Raw genomic sequence first — 13,577 nt, 5'->3', positions numbered from 1 at the left:
GATGTTTGGAATAATAAAGTTGGAAACAGATGAGAGGAGTAAATAAATGAAACCCATCCTATCAAATAATAATTCCAATTTCATTTCATGCTTAACTGATGTTCACAGTGGGTGTTTGAGTCATTTTTACCTTAGGAAAATCTTGTGACCATGCTGCTTGTTGTGAGGGAAAATATTTTTCTATCAGAACTTTCCCGAGAAAAAAACAATTGAGATGGGGCCATTTCCTATTGTTATTATTATTTTAGCTCTCAGTCTGGTCACCTTGATGTTCGCCGACATTCATTTTTTATAACAAAATGATATACAGTATTTGGAAAGTGACCTACCACCAAGCGTTTGTAGTCCAACGGTTAGGATAATTGCCTTCCAAGCAATAGACCCGGGTTCGACTCCCGGCAAACGCAGCCGCAAATGTTTTACTTTTTCAAAACAGAAATCTGCTTTTGGAAAACAGTTTCTCAGAATATTCATCCGGTTTTCTTTCTATTCTTGAACAAAGATCTGGTTTTAAGAACCAATTGCTTATAAAAATGCTCATTTCTAAATATAAAAAAAAAACTGTTTTAAAAAATGATTCTCAAATAGACCTAGTAAAAAATGACCTGAATTCTGAATTAGGGTTTGAGCAGTTGGGGTGATTGGTAACAAATACTGTGTATTGAAAAGCCTGAATTTGAGCAGTTATAGATTGATAACAAATGCTGTGTGCATTGTAAAGAATACAGAGATGAATCAGTCTAAACAGTTCACCTTCCCTAACAGACAGGAGAAAAACAACAATCAATCTGGACCATTCTGCAGTTTGATGTTTGGTGCAATTCAGGTATGGGAGACAACAAAGCGTGGAAGATTTGAGTAGTTGTCAATGGTGAACCCTCCAGTTTGATTCCATGGCTGAAGGTTACATGCAGAAATCATGAACTAATTGGTAGGTTGCATTTCATGCGGGGTTGAACCATGACTCTGCTTGGTTCTGCTGAAAGAGATGATGGGGTTTCGGTTTTTTTATAGTTTGCCAAGTGGGGATTCTTGTGCATGATCATCTAGCAACCAGAGTCCATAGTCCTGGAAGCGCTTTATCTTCTTCTCAAAACCCGTGATATAATTGTTATGGATGATAACATTCATTCCCTTGGTTTCCTGCACCCATGTTTTGTTCTTGAAGTATAATCCTCCTGTGGGGAATGCTGCCTGGGGCAGCAGGTAGAGATCCACCTGTAAAATCATTGAATGCCAAATTTCAGTACTAAATGAAAGGAAATAAACAACCAATATTACTTTGCAGTTTTCAGTTAATTTTTTACAATACAGCGTAACTTTGATCTGAATATCTAACTGTGGAGCATTTTTTGTGAATGCCTCGTAGAACATGTTCTCTCTATGATAACCAACCTAACTAGATTATTCGGTATTTCTCAAATATTGAGGCATTCCTGAGAAACCTCTGTTTTGCCCGGTTCTCCAAACATTCAGGTAAAACCCTATTGCTACATTTGATTAGCATGATAAAATAGGATAGGATAGAATATACATATCGTAGGATATCAGGGGGGAAAAAAAAACTAACCATAATAGTTTATCTAATCAACCAGGCCCTGTTCAACAGAGTGCATCTATATAGTATTTTTAAGGATAACAAGGAAATGGAACCTTCTAATGTTTTGAGGTGTATGGCTTGAGGGCTGAGGTTAAGTCTCATGATTGCTCATTATTTAAGTAAAGTAGTAATTTAGTTAACAGTTAAGTATAATTTTAGCGACATATATAGTCTACATGCAACTTTGCCATCATTGAAACATACAAGCGACAGGATGAGTATTGCAATGAATGGTGGACATGGATTCTTTAAAGAAGAAAGAAATTGCAAAGGAATATCAAATTTAACATCTACTATGGAAATACCATACATAAAAAAAAAAACAAAAGAGTTTTTGAACAAAAATAATTAATAAATATGACTTACGATGCAGTTTTGAAAGGACTAACAACTGAAAAAACAAACTATTTTGTTGGGTACTTGCTCTCTGGATATAAACTATTTCTGATTAATGTAGGAGGCACATGCCATATACGAGTCAGGCTAACGCAAGAGGAACACATTTGAAGCATGACCCTTGGTGTTGAAGCCCAAGGCATTTCCTCTGATGCTCCAACAAAAGGAAGGTGAACTGTGAAATTAGGGTCTCAGACGCCTTTCAGCACATGCTTTTATAGTAATATAGCCTTACATTTTTATTTTATTTTGATAACCGTGGATGTCCAGGTCAGCTTACGCACACCTCGACTAATCCATGGGCCTAAGTTAATGACCGGGTAAGCCTCCAGTGCCCTGAGGGACTCGAAAGTAATATAGCCTTACATGCCTTCTTGACCTTTTTATTTCCATAATAAAAAGAACATGCCTAAGTTTCCTGGTACATAATTGCATACTGAGTTATAGAAGACAATGGAAAGGCAATAGCAAGAAGGCAAGCATAACAAACCTCTCCTGCAGTCCTGTTTAATGCCCAGTTAAAAGCAGGCTGATCATTTGACTTCTTTGCTCTGGACCATGGCTGAGCTTGAAGTTCCTCAATCCACTTCTTCATGACCAACTTTGCTCCATTAGTGGGGCGCATGAAAATCATGCAGCTGCAAATGTAAGTGCGCCCTTTTTTCCCTGGAGGTGGTAAATCATGAGAGTGGTTCAGAGGTTTCACCTGGTCACCCAAAGAGAAAATATATATATAGCTTAATGTGACAACCAAAACGGTAGAAGTGTAAGATGGGTAGAAATACAACTTCAAGGCAAGCAATACATTCAAGAAGTGCCATAGGAGATAAAATCTAACTCAATTTTATACTTGTGAGCTAATAAAATCCAAGAGAACAGTTTAATTAGAGTACATGTGGCAACTGAAAAATGTATTATGATATATACACAGGCATCTCCCCCAATGATGCTGACTCAACTCAAATCCATCATATGGTGATTCTATCAACCCTTCAATTATATATGGTCCTTGCCTTATTGGCAATTGAGGTTAACTTTGAATATCAATGGGGTTGTCACTCAGTACATGGAACTGGAAGGCGCCAAGCAGACCTTAAGAGCAACAGTTCAGGAATTCAAGGCAGTTGACTTGTATCACATTGAATTCAATTCGTATTCTAAGAAATTGAAGTGTGTGGCCTCGGTGTCCAAAACACCAGGCCTTTGAACGATTGTACAGGCATAAAATTCCTCTAATATCAAAAGGAAAAACGGATGTTTCCAGCATGTTTTAACTCATTTTTCTAGAGATGATATCGGATATAATTTTTGGACAGTGTGTTTGCAGAATATCTATTGTACTATCAACTCCATTACTCATACATGACATGAATAATTTACAGTTCACACCGGAACACACTGAAAGCTAAAAGCAAAGTTGGTATACATACTGTAGCCATGTCATCAGTGAAGTAGACATCATGATTCCCTTGCAAATAGGGAAATGGATCTGCCATCCACACCATATCAACATCATTGTACATAACATTATATCCAAGCTCTAAAATATTCAGTAGATGGCGAGGCCTTCGGGAAGTAAAATTGAAGAACCCCTGTACAATGAAATCAATCAAAAACATTTCAAAGAATCGAATACAAAAACTCTATAAAATATTCATCACTATTGACAAAGAAGAAATAGGAAATGCAAAGTAGAATATTCCAACTCTTCCACTGTTAAACTTCAAGCACAAAACAATTTACCAAGCACATATACCCTAAAAGCGTGGAGAACATCTGATTGCTTTCAATTTTCACTAGAACCAAACTCAAAACAATATGTGAAATGAAAAACCGCCCATTAATGAAAGGGCAAGACGTTCAGGTTGCTACAAGTACCCACTACCAACAAAATAACAAAGCATAACCCAGGAATCACATATGGATGAATGCTCGAAATCCTCACTAGTGCACAAATGAAATCGACCCTCCTACATTTTTGGCTATGTTTTCTGGTTCAAATTTCCAATGCCCCCACACAGAATTGAATCCCACAAGTAAAATCATTTCATTAGTTACCAACTTCACTCCCAAGATCCTAGATGCACTGAAATAGCATATTGCAACACCTAGTCTTAGCCCATGAACAAGAATGCCATAAACAACAAACCCTTGAGCTATATATCACAAGAAAAATCAAAAGCAAATGACAATGTTATATACCATAGAACCAAACTTATGGGCAGTTTGAGCGTCAGGGGCTGGCGGAACCAGAACAGCATGGCCAGGCCATTTCTGATTGACGGTATAAAGGGTGGCATAGTCCTCTGCAATCACAAGAACCTTGTCCTGATGCTTTTGCCTTGCAATACTAATCAACCAATTGTTCAAAAACGGCAAATAAGGCTGACTCACTGCACACACAATCACAGTCCCGTTCTTGGCCACGAACTCCGCCGCTTGAGCTAGCGTGTAGTCTCTCCATTTCGAAACGGAAGCTCGGGATAAAAGCCCATCCGGCATTCTCATCTTCATGGTCGGCAGCAAAACCCCGACAACCACCATCAGTGTTAGAAGAATCAACAGCCCCGTTCGGCCGAAAATCGAGATGGGTCGTCGCCAATCGGGCTGATTTCGCGGGGAAATCGGGTTAGGGTTAGAAAGAAGGTGGTGGTGATGGTGGGGTTGCTGTTGTTGTCTTTGGTGTATTGATGTTGACATTTGGGCAATGGAAATTGCTGAAACAAGGACGAAGATGAAGCGACAACAGCTACAGTAAGTGTAAATTGAGTGTAAGATGTGAGGATTTGAGTGGGATTTCTAGGGTTTCTAGGTTACAGTTGGATCTGTCATCATGAAGATGGTGATCTGTCTGCATGAAATTTGTGGGGTTTGAGTCAGCAGATCCGACGGTGGAGAAAGAGATCAGGAGGTGTCGGTGTTCACCGTTGAGTCGGATCTACGGCAGATTTCAATTGCACGTAGGCATACAAACGGACAACGAAACGGCACCGTTTCATGATTTAGGGAAAATTTTGGTGAAAAACCACCACCTTTAGCCAACGGAGAAAGTAATCAAGGAAGGAGAAACCTATGAAATTTGGGTTATGGAAGTATTGTGAAAAAGAAAAAACAAATATTAAAAAGATAATTTTCATGTTTGATTTTTTTATTAAAATAAAAATAAAAAATTAAATGTAAATAAAATTAATTAAAAATTCATATCATTTAATCTTTGCATAAAAAGTTAACTGGGATTAAAAAAATTACATAAAAATAATTTATTGATTTTAATTTTTTTTTTATCTTTTTTTCTTCTATTTTTTTTCCTATTCTCTTTTCATCAAATTTTTCAAAAAAAACAAACACACCCTTATTACCTTTTGAGTATATTACTACCATAATTTCATGTCTGTAAGAAAATGGAGGGGAGCAAATAGCTTTAAATTCTATGAGTCTCATACTATAAATTTTCATTAAACATATTAAAAAATAAATAAAAACATTGCCTTTTTCTTATTCATAGCCATTTGCCTTTGAAGGAACTTGAAAACAAACGGAAGAAGGAACTTGTGACCTCCCAAAACATCATCCAAACTCTACATGCATAACATGTTTTCCTATGTGTTTTCTGAAAATAGTTTTTCAAAAGCAGTTCAGGAAGCATATAGGTTTGAGAGGGTTTCTAAATTTTCTCTTTTCCCTTTCTGTTTCCAGAAGCATAAAACTGGTCTCATGTTACAGTGCCAAACATGCCATATCCTTCATTGGAGATACAAAAAGGTACATAAAACTAAATTCAAAAGAACTGCCAAGACTCAAACCCTGTTAAAATTTTCTTCAGCAATAACATTTCTGCTCTTTTTGGCACTTTTCTTTGGGAGATCTGGGCAGATAGAGAAATTATTTTATTACATGAAAAGAAAAATTGGACCTCATATACACACAAAGTTCAAGCATCAAGCCCTGTTGGTAGATAAACCATTTTTAGAGTAATGCCACATAGTTAAATGTACATGCTGATCAGTCATAAGATAGAATTTGACTACAACTTGTGTAATCTGCACAAGAACAGTTTATGCAGTCATTAATCACAGCAATTCATTCATAGGTATACAAATCTGATTGCCTTCATTACCAGACTGTTAAGCATTATTTGCTTCTTATTTGGCAGCCATGAAAAGAGGGGAGAGTAGACAAATCAATTTCGATCATCAAGTGTTGGGGACAGGTTAGGGTGAATACCCTCAGAATATGAGGAGGGTAAACTGTGACTTGCTTCAGTTATGGTTATGAGGCAGTGGTCTATATCCTCGGTGTTTTCTGTTTGGCAAAGAAAGCTGATAGCACACTTTTACTCCGAGCAGCTGGATGGGCAAGGGCCATTGGACGTCGGTTTCGGTTGTCAAATGACCTGAATGGCATCATTGGCTTGGTGCCTTCTGATGAATCCTGCAAAAGCACACTTCTTTTGTAAGTTCGATAGTTCTGTTCATTAATCTAGTCAGGGATAAAGCATTTGAGGACAAACAATAGTGCAATATCCAACAAGCAATATCTATAAAAACTGTAAAATAATGTTCACAACCCAATAATAGCTACTGTTTGATGATAGTCCACAAGTATCTTGTACAATGGATCAGAAACCATTAAATATTGCCACATAAAATATCAATAGTATCCAAAAACTTATATGTATGTTCCTTGAGCTTTTGATATAGCCAAGGCAGGACACCAATTTACAGCTAAGTCGGTGACTCCTTCACTATCTCCTCAGACCTAGGCTGATCCAACAGCCTAAATTGAAGTAAACAAACTTCAGCATCCCTGAATCTTTTAACTCACACATGATCAATAAAGGCTTAGCTAACTAATGAATTTTACACCATTCCCTCATTGGTCACTTGACAAAGCAAGCTCAGCACCTATCCATCTCATATCAAACCTTCTCAAGACACCAACTCCACTGGGAATTCAGGCAAACTGCTCTACCCTCAGATCTCCGATCACAGTACATCACATTTAAATAACCAGCCACAAATCAATATTGATTCAATCCACAGGAGTAATACATCCCATATCCCTTCAAGATTTTCTAAAAGCACTACCTAGAGAACTCCTATCCACAAATGTAAAAGAAAATAATAATAATAATAATAATAATAATAATTGTAATCTTATAGTCATGGGGCAATCAATAAACCAATCCAGTCTTGAGAGAACATCCAAAACTTGGCTATAACAAAAAACAAATATAGCAACTTTATGCATGGGAATACTTGTGCACAGACTTCCACTCTTTACTATTGTATCAATCATCAAATCAGCATTCCATTCATAAACTATAGTCTCTGCTAGAAAAAATGGCAACCAAGACATTATAGTCCATTTCAAGGTTTCTCCACCCAAGTAGAAACTGTACCAAATAAGCATTTAAAAAATGGTTGTACAACATCTCAGACACTGGACCTCAAATGACCCAAGTTTTCCTTTGTAGTACAACAATTAGTTTGTCTTTTGTTTCATAAACAGACACAATATTGATTATTGTACCAAAAAACCCTACCATGAGATTTTTTGTCTGATGCACTGTAACTCTCAACAGTATGACTGTTAAGTTCATTAGGTTAAAACAGTATTTGCACCTTTAACATCAAGTGCATCAAACTCTAGCAATCCACAAGCATCTAAAAACTCTAGTGAAGGGTACAATAATAATCTTATATATATAGTATCATGTTCTAATCTTTAAATTCCAGTTACATTTTATATTTTAAGGAAATCGCATGGGACAAAATTTGCTTTGGTTATTGTTTCTCACTGGATTTTAACTCCTGAAGAATTATCAGCAAACCCTGTCATAATACTAAAAATAATTAAACCTAAAATTGAGAAGTTATGAAGAAAATTTCAATTTGGGATGATTGATTGGACCCATCACAAATAAGAGGGTGGAAGTTTAGAGCAGTTACTTTAAAAGCTACCATAACTGTCGCTTTTATCAAAACCAGGACAACTTGGTCCAGATCATTTTCCCGGTAAAACTCAAATCATTCCTCTTCCACAAGCTGAAAGATCTATACAGATCACCAAATTCAACTTCTTGAATGGTTGGTTCTTCGTATAGATGGCTATCTAAACACCTACAACCTATCAAAATAGACAGCTTTCCTCCAAACCACCAAATTTCAATCAAAGATATTCAAAATCACAATCTTTTTTCCTAAACTTTTAAATAAGGCACTGCAAGTACCGTATATGGTTAACATAAAACCTCATTTTGACAACAAGGTACCCCAGCACTACCCTCTGATATTAGAGGAAAATGAAGCAGTGCAAGGAGGTACAAAACAACCATAACCTATACTTTCCAGTACTGCTCATGCACAACCTGCAACTCTCTTGCAGCAAATAATTGGTTTGGTGGCACCTTATTATACTTCCTACACTTGCTATCCCATCACCTGAAATTGCCCTCACAATTCACTCTCAAACGAATTAATTCTCTCGATATATCTATTCACCCTTGACCTGATTATGTACAAAACAAGATTCACACCTAATATTCATGCCTATATGTAGAACAGACATTTATTTCTAGAACCCAGTAACAACTGGGAATGCTGTTTAGTTTAGCACCTTTCGCTCAGCCAGATGTGTCCACAATTGAAACCCTCAATCATCAACACATTTCATAGAAGATTTATTCAAAGAAGGAAAGAAGAGGGTTGGTGAAAATCTGGCCAGAGATAGCCATTTTGTACACTATATGATGCCGATACATCTTCATGATTTATAACGCTTCCATGGAAAAATAAAGAACAATGAGTTTGCAGAAAAAAAAAAAAACTCAAGCAAAAAAATACGCCACGTATATATTCATCTAATCTTGTAGAATATCAAGCATGCACTTAGAAGAATGTTGGGCATGTCGATTTTCTTGTTGATTTTGACATTACCCTCCACACGACACCAAGTGATTGTGTAACTGCACTAGAAGCAGGACCACTTGAAGGACCTCCACCAGCAGGACCTCCACTTGTCCGAATACTCTCTTCAGAATCTGCATGCATAAAAACTTGTAAGACAAGATGTTATCATTTCTCTGTAAAAAAGAAAAAGAAAATGCACCAGCCATCTTCAGCACAATTGCAAGTGAAACTAAAAAATAGTGTAAGGGATAGCTTCAACCATACATACCCAATAAATGGAAGACTCTGGAAGTTTTGCCAGAAGTTTCTGGCTCATTAGTGCTGCACAATAGGCAAATTTTAGAAAATGTCAAGCTTTCTGGAAAAAGTTAGCAGCAATAATATACAAACAGAAACGTCTGTGAAAACTTATATTAAGAGTTAACAAACTAACCTCAAAAAAGCATTTGCACTCCCTTTCAAGGTAGATTTAGTTTCTGAGGCTAAATGCCAGGAAAGAGTTTTTGATGTGGCATTACCTGAATGGAATGTCTTTGGATAAGTAAAAGCATATGGAAAATGTTAAAACCAACATAATAGTGACAAAATTGATGTGCCCACACTCAAAAGAACCAATTACCTGTAGGATAAATACGAGGTCTTGCTTGACTATGATTCTGGCTAGCATCTCTCTGTACTTGTGGACTAAAATGCACCTTTTTGTTGACAGAATCTAACATGGAGTATATCAGGGAAAGAGAAGCAGGAAAAGAAAAGCAAATGAAAAACAAAAATCATAAGTTATGTCATACTGATTAACACTTAAAAAGAAGCTAATAGTAATTAATCTTACTAGGTAAAATATAGTGCTTATGATGTCTTGGGATGAAAGCCAACAGCTGCTGCTGCCTGATACCTTCTTTATCCATGTATGTTTGGCATGTAAGAAGTTTCTAACATAGACAAACCAAATTTAGTATCTATTCATACATTTTTAAGCAACAATATACTCAAACTAGCAAGTGCAAAGAATCTTACCTGATTTACACATGAAACTTTTAGCTCCATGGTTGACACATCCAAGGTTTGTTGATCAAGGAGGTCAGTTAATTTATAAGCAACAGTGCCAAGGTGGTCAACAGCATTGACAAGGGCTCGTACGGCATAATCTTTCAGGTTGTCAAGTACCCTAATGCATAATTGCAAATTATTTTTCCAGTACAACCCACAAAAAAAAAAAAAAAAAAAAAAAGAGAGAGAGAGAGAGAGAGAAAGAAAAAGAATGCCTAAGATCCAAACAAAACTTATTGTATGTGAATACAATTGGGTAAATACATGATTCTGAGCCATAAAGAGGAATGAGTACTAAGATCTACTTCTTTCTTTAAGTGTTTAAGTTCCACTATCCATAAATAGTATCACGAGATCAATGAAATCAAACAATTCATCAATTCTCCAAATTGAGGTCAGCACCTTGTTAAAAGCTTTGCCTAGAGAAATTTCCAATTGGGGATTGTGCAAGTATAGAGAAATTTCCAATTGGGGATTGTGCAGGTATAGAGAAAAAACTTTTGAAAAACAATAATAGGGATGCTACAGTTTTTGAAAAAAAAAAAAAAAAACTTTTGAAAAACTAATAATGCAGCAGATTTGATTCTGCAATTTGTAGGTAGTGCAAGTGGTCTCACATCTGTTTCTGCTCACTATGAAGATAAGACTTTTCACAATATTCTGCAGCAGAATAAAGTTGAGGCCTCAAGTTCTTCAGCTCCTGAAACAGACAACACAAGGATTTAAAATGGATCTCAAACAGCAATTTGTATGTCCCATACTGAATACACACTGTGGTATGGAGAAACTACTTGGAAGAAAATACCTTGAAAAAATAGTTAACAGGCACAAACACAAATATCTGTTAAGAATGAGTACATCTAGCAACACAAATTACAGCAAACAACTTTCTGATCAAAGGGTTTATGCTCAGCCAGTATATATGTTCATTAAGCGTTTATACTCAGAAGTACGGAGAAAACTGCAAAACGAACAAAACCAACCAAGTTCATTAAGGACTTATTTTGTACTCATTCAACCTCCGCCCATTTCCTACGGAAAATTCGGAAAAAATTACAAGTATGATGCAATCAGGAATCCATTACCAAACCCGTGAACATGCAAATTACTTCAAACCCAAACAACCCTGTTTGCAGAATCACCTTGTGAATAGAGACAATGCCTAACATCTGAACAGCAGAGGGACACAATCAACAGATAAAACCCGTTTATCAATGAATTATCGCTCAAGAACCAACATACAGAAGCAAGAAAATTAAACACTTTTCATCAACAAACGAAATAAAAAACAGAACAAATGCATTCATAGGCAAATCCATGAAGGAAATTATCAACCCACACACATGCAACGCTACAAAACAATCCAAATCCAACTCCAAAAATCGACCGAACACCAAAACAAATCAAATGACAAAAACCCAAATCACCAGATCTGAAACCCACGCATACAAATACGAGAAAATAACGGAACCTGAAGGGCTTTGACGAAGCTCTTGCTGCGCTCCATGGACACCTCATCGAAGGTCATTGCAGGATGCTCAGACCGCGATTCCTGCAATTCCATCACTATAAAGGCAGAGAAAGCTCAAAACTTAATTGCATTAATATAATGAGGAATCAATAATAAATGAATAATTCTGATGGGGGTTAGGTTTCGGTGGGAGAGATAAGCAGGAATCTAGAGAGAGAGTGAAGTAGAAGCAATCCCGGGAAAGTGGGTGTTTGGAAAGAGAGAAAATATTTATTGATAGCGGTAAGGAGTTGTTGGTTGACACATCACTGACTTCACAGAGACAGTGGTTTGAAATTAAAGTTAAATTTCGTCCTGTCATTTTCTAAAATAGGGAAAAAAAATATTTTCTTCTTTAATTGGAAAATCAAAATGATTTGTAAAACTAAATTATTTTAATTTTTTTTAATTTTCCTAGAAAGCATTTTCCATTAATATTTATTTTTTACACTAAAATTATATCTCACAAAATTTATATTACATATTGGAAAATGAAAAATTATTGGAATATAATATGCTGTAAGTTAATAAATGTCCCTCTTTATAAAAATAAAATTACATAAAATTACTTTTAGGATATTTTAAATTTAGAAATTTTCCTTTGATAAATTCATAATCATTATGAATTTAGGTAAGATGTACTTCAAAAAAGATAAATAAAAGTTCGTTGGACTTTAAAAATAGTTTTTAATTTTAAATATAAAAAATTATTTTAAAATTTTTTAATATAATTTGACCGTTGTTCTTTACAAATAATTTGTAAAAATAAATAAAATAGATAATAATTTTTAGAGAATAAATATAAATTAGTAAAAATAAAGTAATATAGATAATAATTTTTAGAGAATAAATATAAATTATTTTTACCTGTTTTTAAAAACAAAATAAAAATATAAGCCTATTATGAGTTTTCTAAAATTTGTTTTTAAGTTAAAGAATAAAAAATAATTTTTAAAAAAACATAATCAAACGGGTTCTAAGAGTATGTTTAGTCGTATGATTTAAAATTTTCTGTTTTTAAACATAAAACCTGTTTTTAAAAATTTTTAACACGATTTAACGGTTGTTCTCTTAAAATAATTTTTCAAAACAAAGTAAAATAGATAATAACTTTTAGATAAAAATATAAATTATTTTTATCAATTTTTGAAAACAAAAAGAAAACATATATCCATTTGATCATATTGTATGAAACTTGTTTTTAAATATTTTTTAAAATTACTTTTTATTTTAAATTTAAAAATAGGTTTCAAAAAACATGACTTGCTTTAAATTGAAATTTTAGTTGCATAATTTATACAAAAAATTCTCTCACAAAATCTTTTATATCCATTAGTAATGATGGTAAATATAAAGAATGAATGATGGTGATTTTTAATTGAAACTCCATTTTAGATCATAAATGATGGTGAATTTTGATTGAAACTTCACTTAGAGGGCAAATCATGTTATGATGATACACATGATCAATCATAACCCAAAGATTAATCTCTCTCTCAAAATCTTTTATAGATACTAGTAATGATGGTGGATTTAAAGTGCGAATGATGGTTGTTTTTAATTGAAACTCCAATTTAAATAATAATTGATGGTGAATTTTGATTGAAACTTTACTTAGAGGACAAATCATGTTGTAATGATACAAATGTTCAATAATATCCCAAAGATTTTATATATATATATATATATATATATATATATATAAATGTGTAAAGGGAATGTACTATCAAAGCTTTCTTTTCGTGGGGTGCAAAGTTTAAAAATAAATAAATTATAGAATGGGTGTTAATACCTGGAAACAAATATGGGTGTTGAGCATGTAGAAGTTTTAATGGTAGTAGTAGTTTGTTGTACCAACCAAAGTTTTAATAAAAACAATATTAGTTAAAGAACACGAAGATAAAACAATCATATAAAGGTATATAGGGTTTTAACATGATTCGATCAATTATACTTATATTTACGAATGAGAGATAATCATTTCATTATATCATGCTTTATATTTACGAATAAGAGAGGATCATTTCTTATAATTTTATTATACCATAAAGAATATTATAAAAAAACAGAACCATATACAATCATTAGGTTTTTGAAACATTTCATGTCT

At 34.4% G+C, this 13,577-nt stretch overlaps 2 protein-coding genes and 1 non-coding gene across 4 annotated transcripts; 1 reads left to right on the top strand and 2 right to left on the bottom strand.

The window, feature by feature from the left end:
* The first annotated feature begins 335 nt into the window (after nt 1-335).
* TRNAG-UCC lies at nt 336-407 on the top strand. Its single transcript has one exon. It is a non-coding gene; the product is annotated as a tRNA-Gly (tRNA).
* Nucleotides 408-638: 231 nt separating this feature from the next.
* On the bottom strand, nt 639-4,998 carry LOC117931625 (UDP-D-xylose:L-fucose alpha-1,3-D-xylosyltransferase MGP4-like). Its single transcript, XM_034852617.1, has 4 exons — nt 4,199-4,998; nt 3,427-3,588; nt 2,487-2,702; nt 639-1,218 (listed from the first exon to the last, which is right to left on the bottom strand). Exons 1-4 carry the CDS (start codon nt 4,694-4,696, stop codon nt 1,009-1,011), a joined length of 1,086 nt encoding a protein of 361 aa, XP_034708508.1. The 5' UTR covers nt 4,697-4,998; the 3' UTR covers nt 639-1,008.
* An 870-nt stretch (nt 4,999-5,868) lies between these two features.
* On the bottom strand, nt 5,869-11,726 carry LOC117932631 (protein ABIL1). 2 transcript variants are annotated; one of them, XM_034853911.1, is made up of 10 exons: nt 11,429-11,514; nt 10,763-10,918; nt 10,575-10,657; nt 9,925-10,075; nt 9,740-9,839; nt 9,527-9,619; nt 9,341-9,425; nt 9,176-9,228; nt 8,935-9,038; nt 5,869-6,427 (listed from the first exon to the last, which is right to left on the bottom strand). In XM_034853911.1, coding segments are annotated over exons 3-10 (735 nt in total). In that variant the 5' UTR covers nt 10,577-10,657; nt 10,763-10,918; nt 11,429-11,514; the 3' UTR covers nt 5,869-6,280. The 2 variants fall into 2 exon arrangements, with proteins under 2 accessions (XP_034709802.1, XP_034709801.1); XM_034853910.1 differs by lacking the exon at nt 10,763-10,918 and having other exon boundaries at nt 11,429-11,726.
* Between the last annotated feature and the right edge of the window lie 1,851 nt (nt 11,727-13,577).

This window comes from Vitis riparia, chromosome 15, assembly GCF_004353265.1.
Source record: "Vitis riparia cultivar Riparia Gloire de Montpellier isolate 1030 chromosome 15, EGFV_Vit.rip_1.0, whole genome shotgun sequence".
Classification (NCBI taxonomy): Eukaryota; Viridiplantae; Streptophyta; class Magnoliopsida; order Vitales; family Vitaceae; genus Vitis; species Vitis riparia.
Note: the sequence above shows the minus strand (reverse complement) of the source record. Positions and strands in the feature narration are given on the sequence as shown.

Excerpts from the sequence above, each read along its gene's own strand:
- LOC117931625 (XM_034852617.1), bottom strand. The coding sequence starts at position 4,696 with ATGTCAACATCAATACACCAAAGACAACAACAGCAACCCCACCATCAC. Across the intron at positions 3,589-4,198 it reads CCCATAAGTTTGGTTCTATG|GGGTTCTTCAATTTTACTTC; the intron begins GTATATAACATT and ends TTCATTGTACAG. Across the intron at positions 1,219-2,486 it reads TAAACAGGACTGCAGGAGAG|GTGGATCTCTACCTGCTGCC; the intron begins GTTTGTTATGCT and ends ATGATTTTACAG.
- LOC117932631 (XM_034853910.1), bottom strand. The coding sequence starts at position 11,521 with ATGGAATTGCAGGAATCGCGGTCTGAGCATCCTGCAATGACCTTCGAT. Across the intron at positions 10,658-11,428 it reads GCTTCGTCAAAGCCCTTCAG|GAGCTGAAGAACTTGAGGCC; the intron begins GTTCCGTTATTT and ends TGTCTGTTTCAG. Across the intron at positions 9,229-9,340 it reads AGTGCAAATGCTTTTTTGAG|CACTAATGAGCCAGAAACTT; the intron begins GTTAGTTTGTTA and ends CCTATTGTGCAG.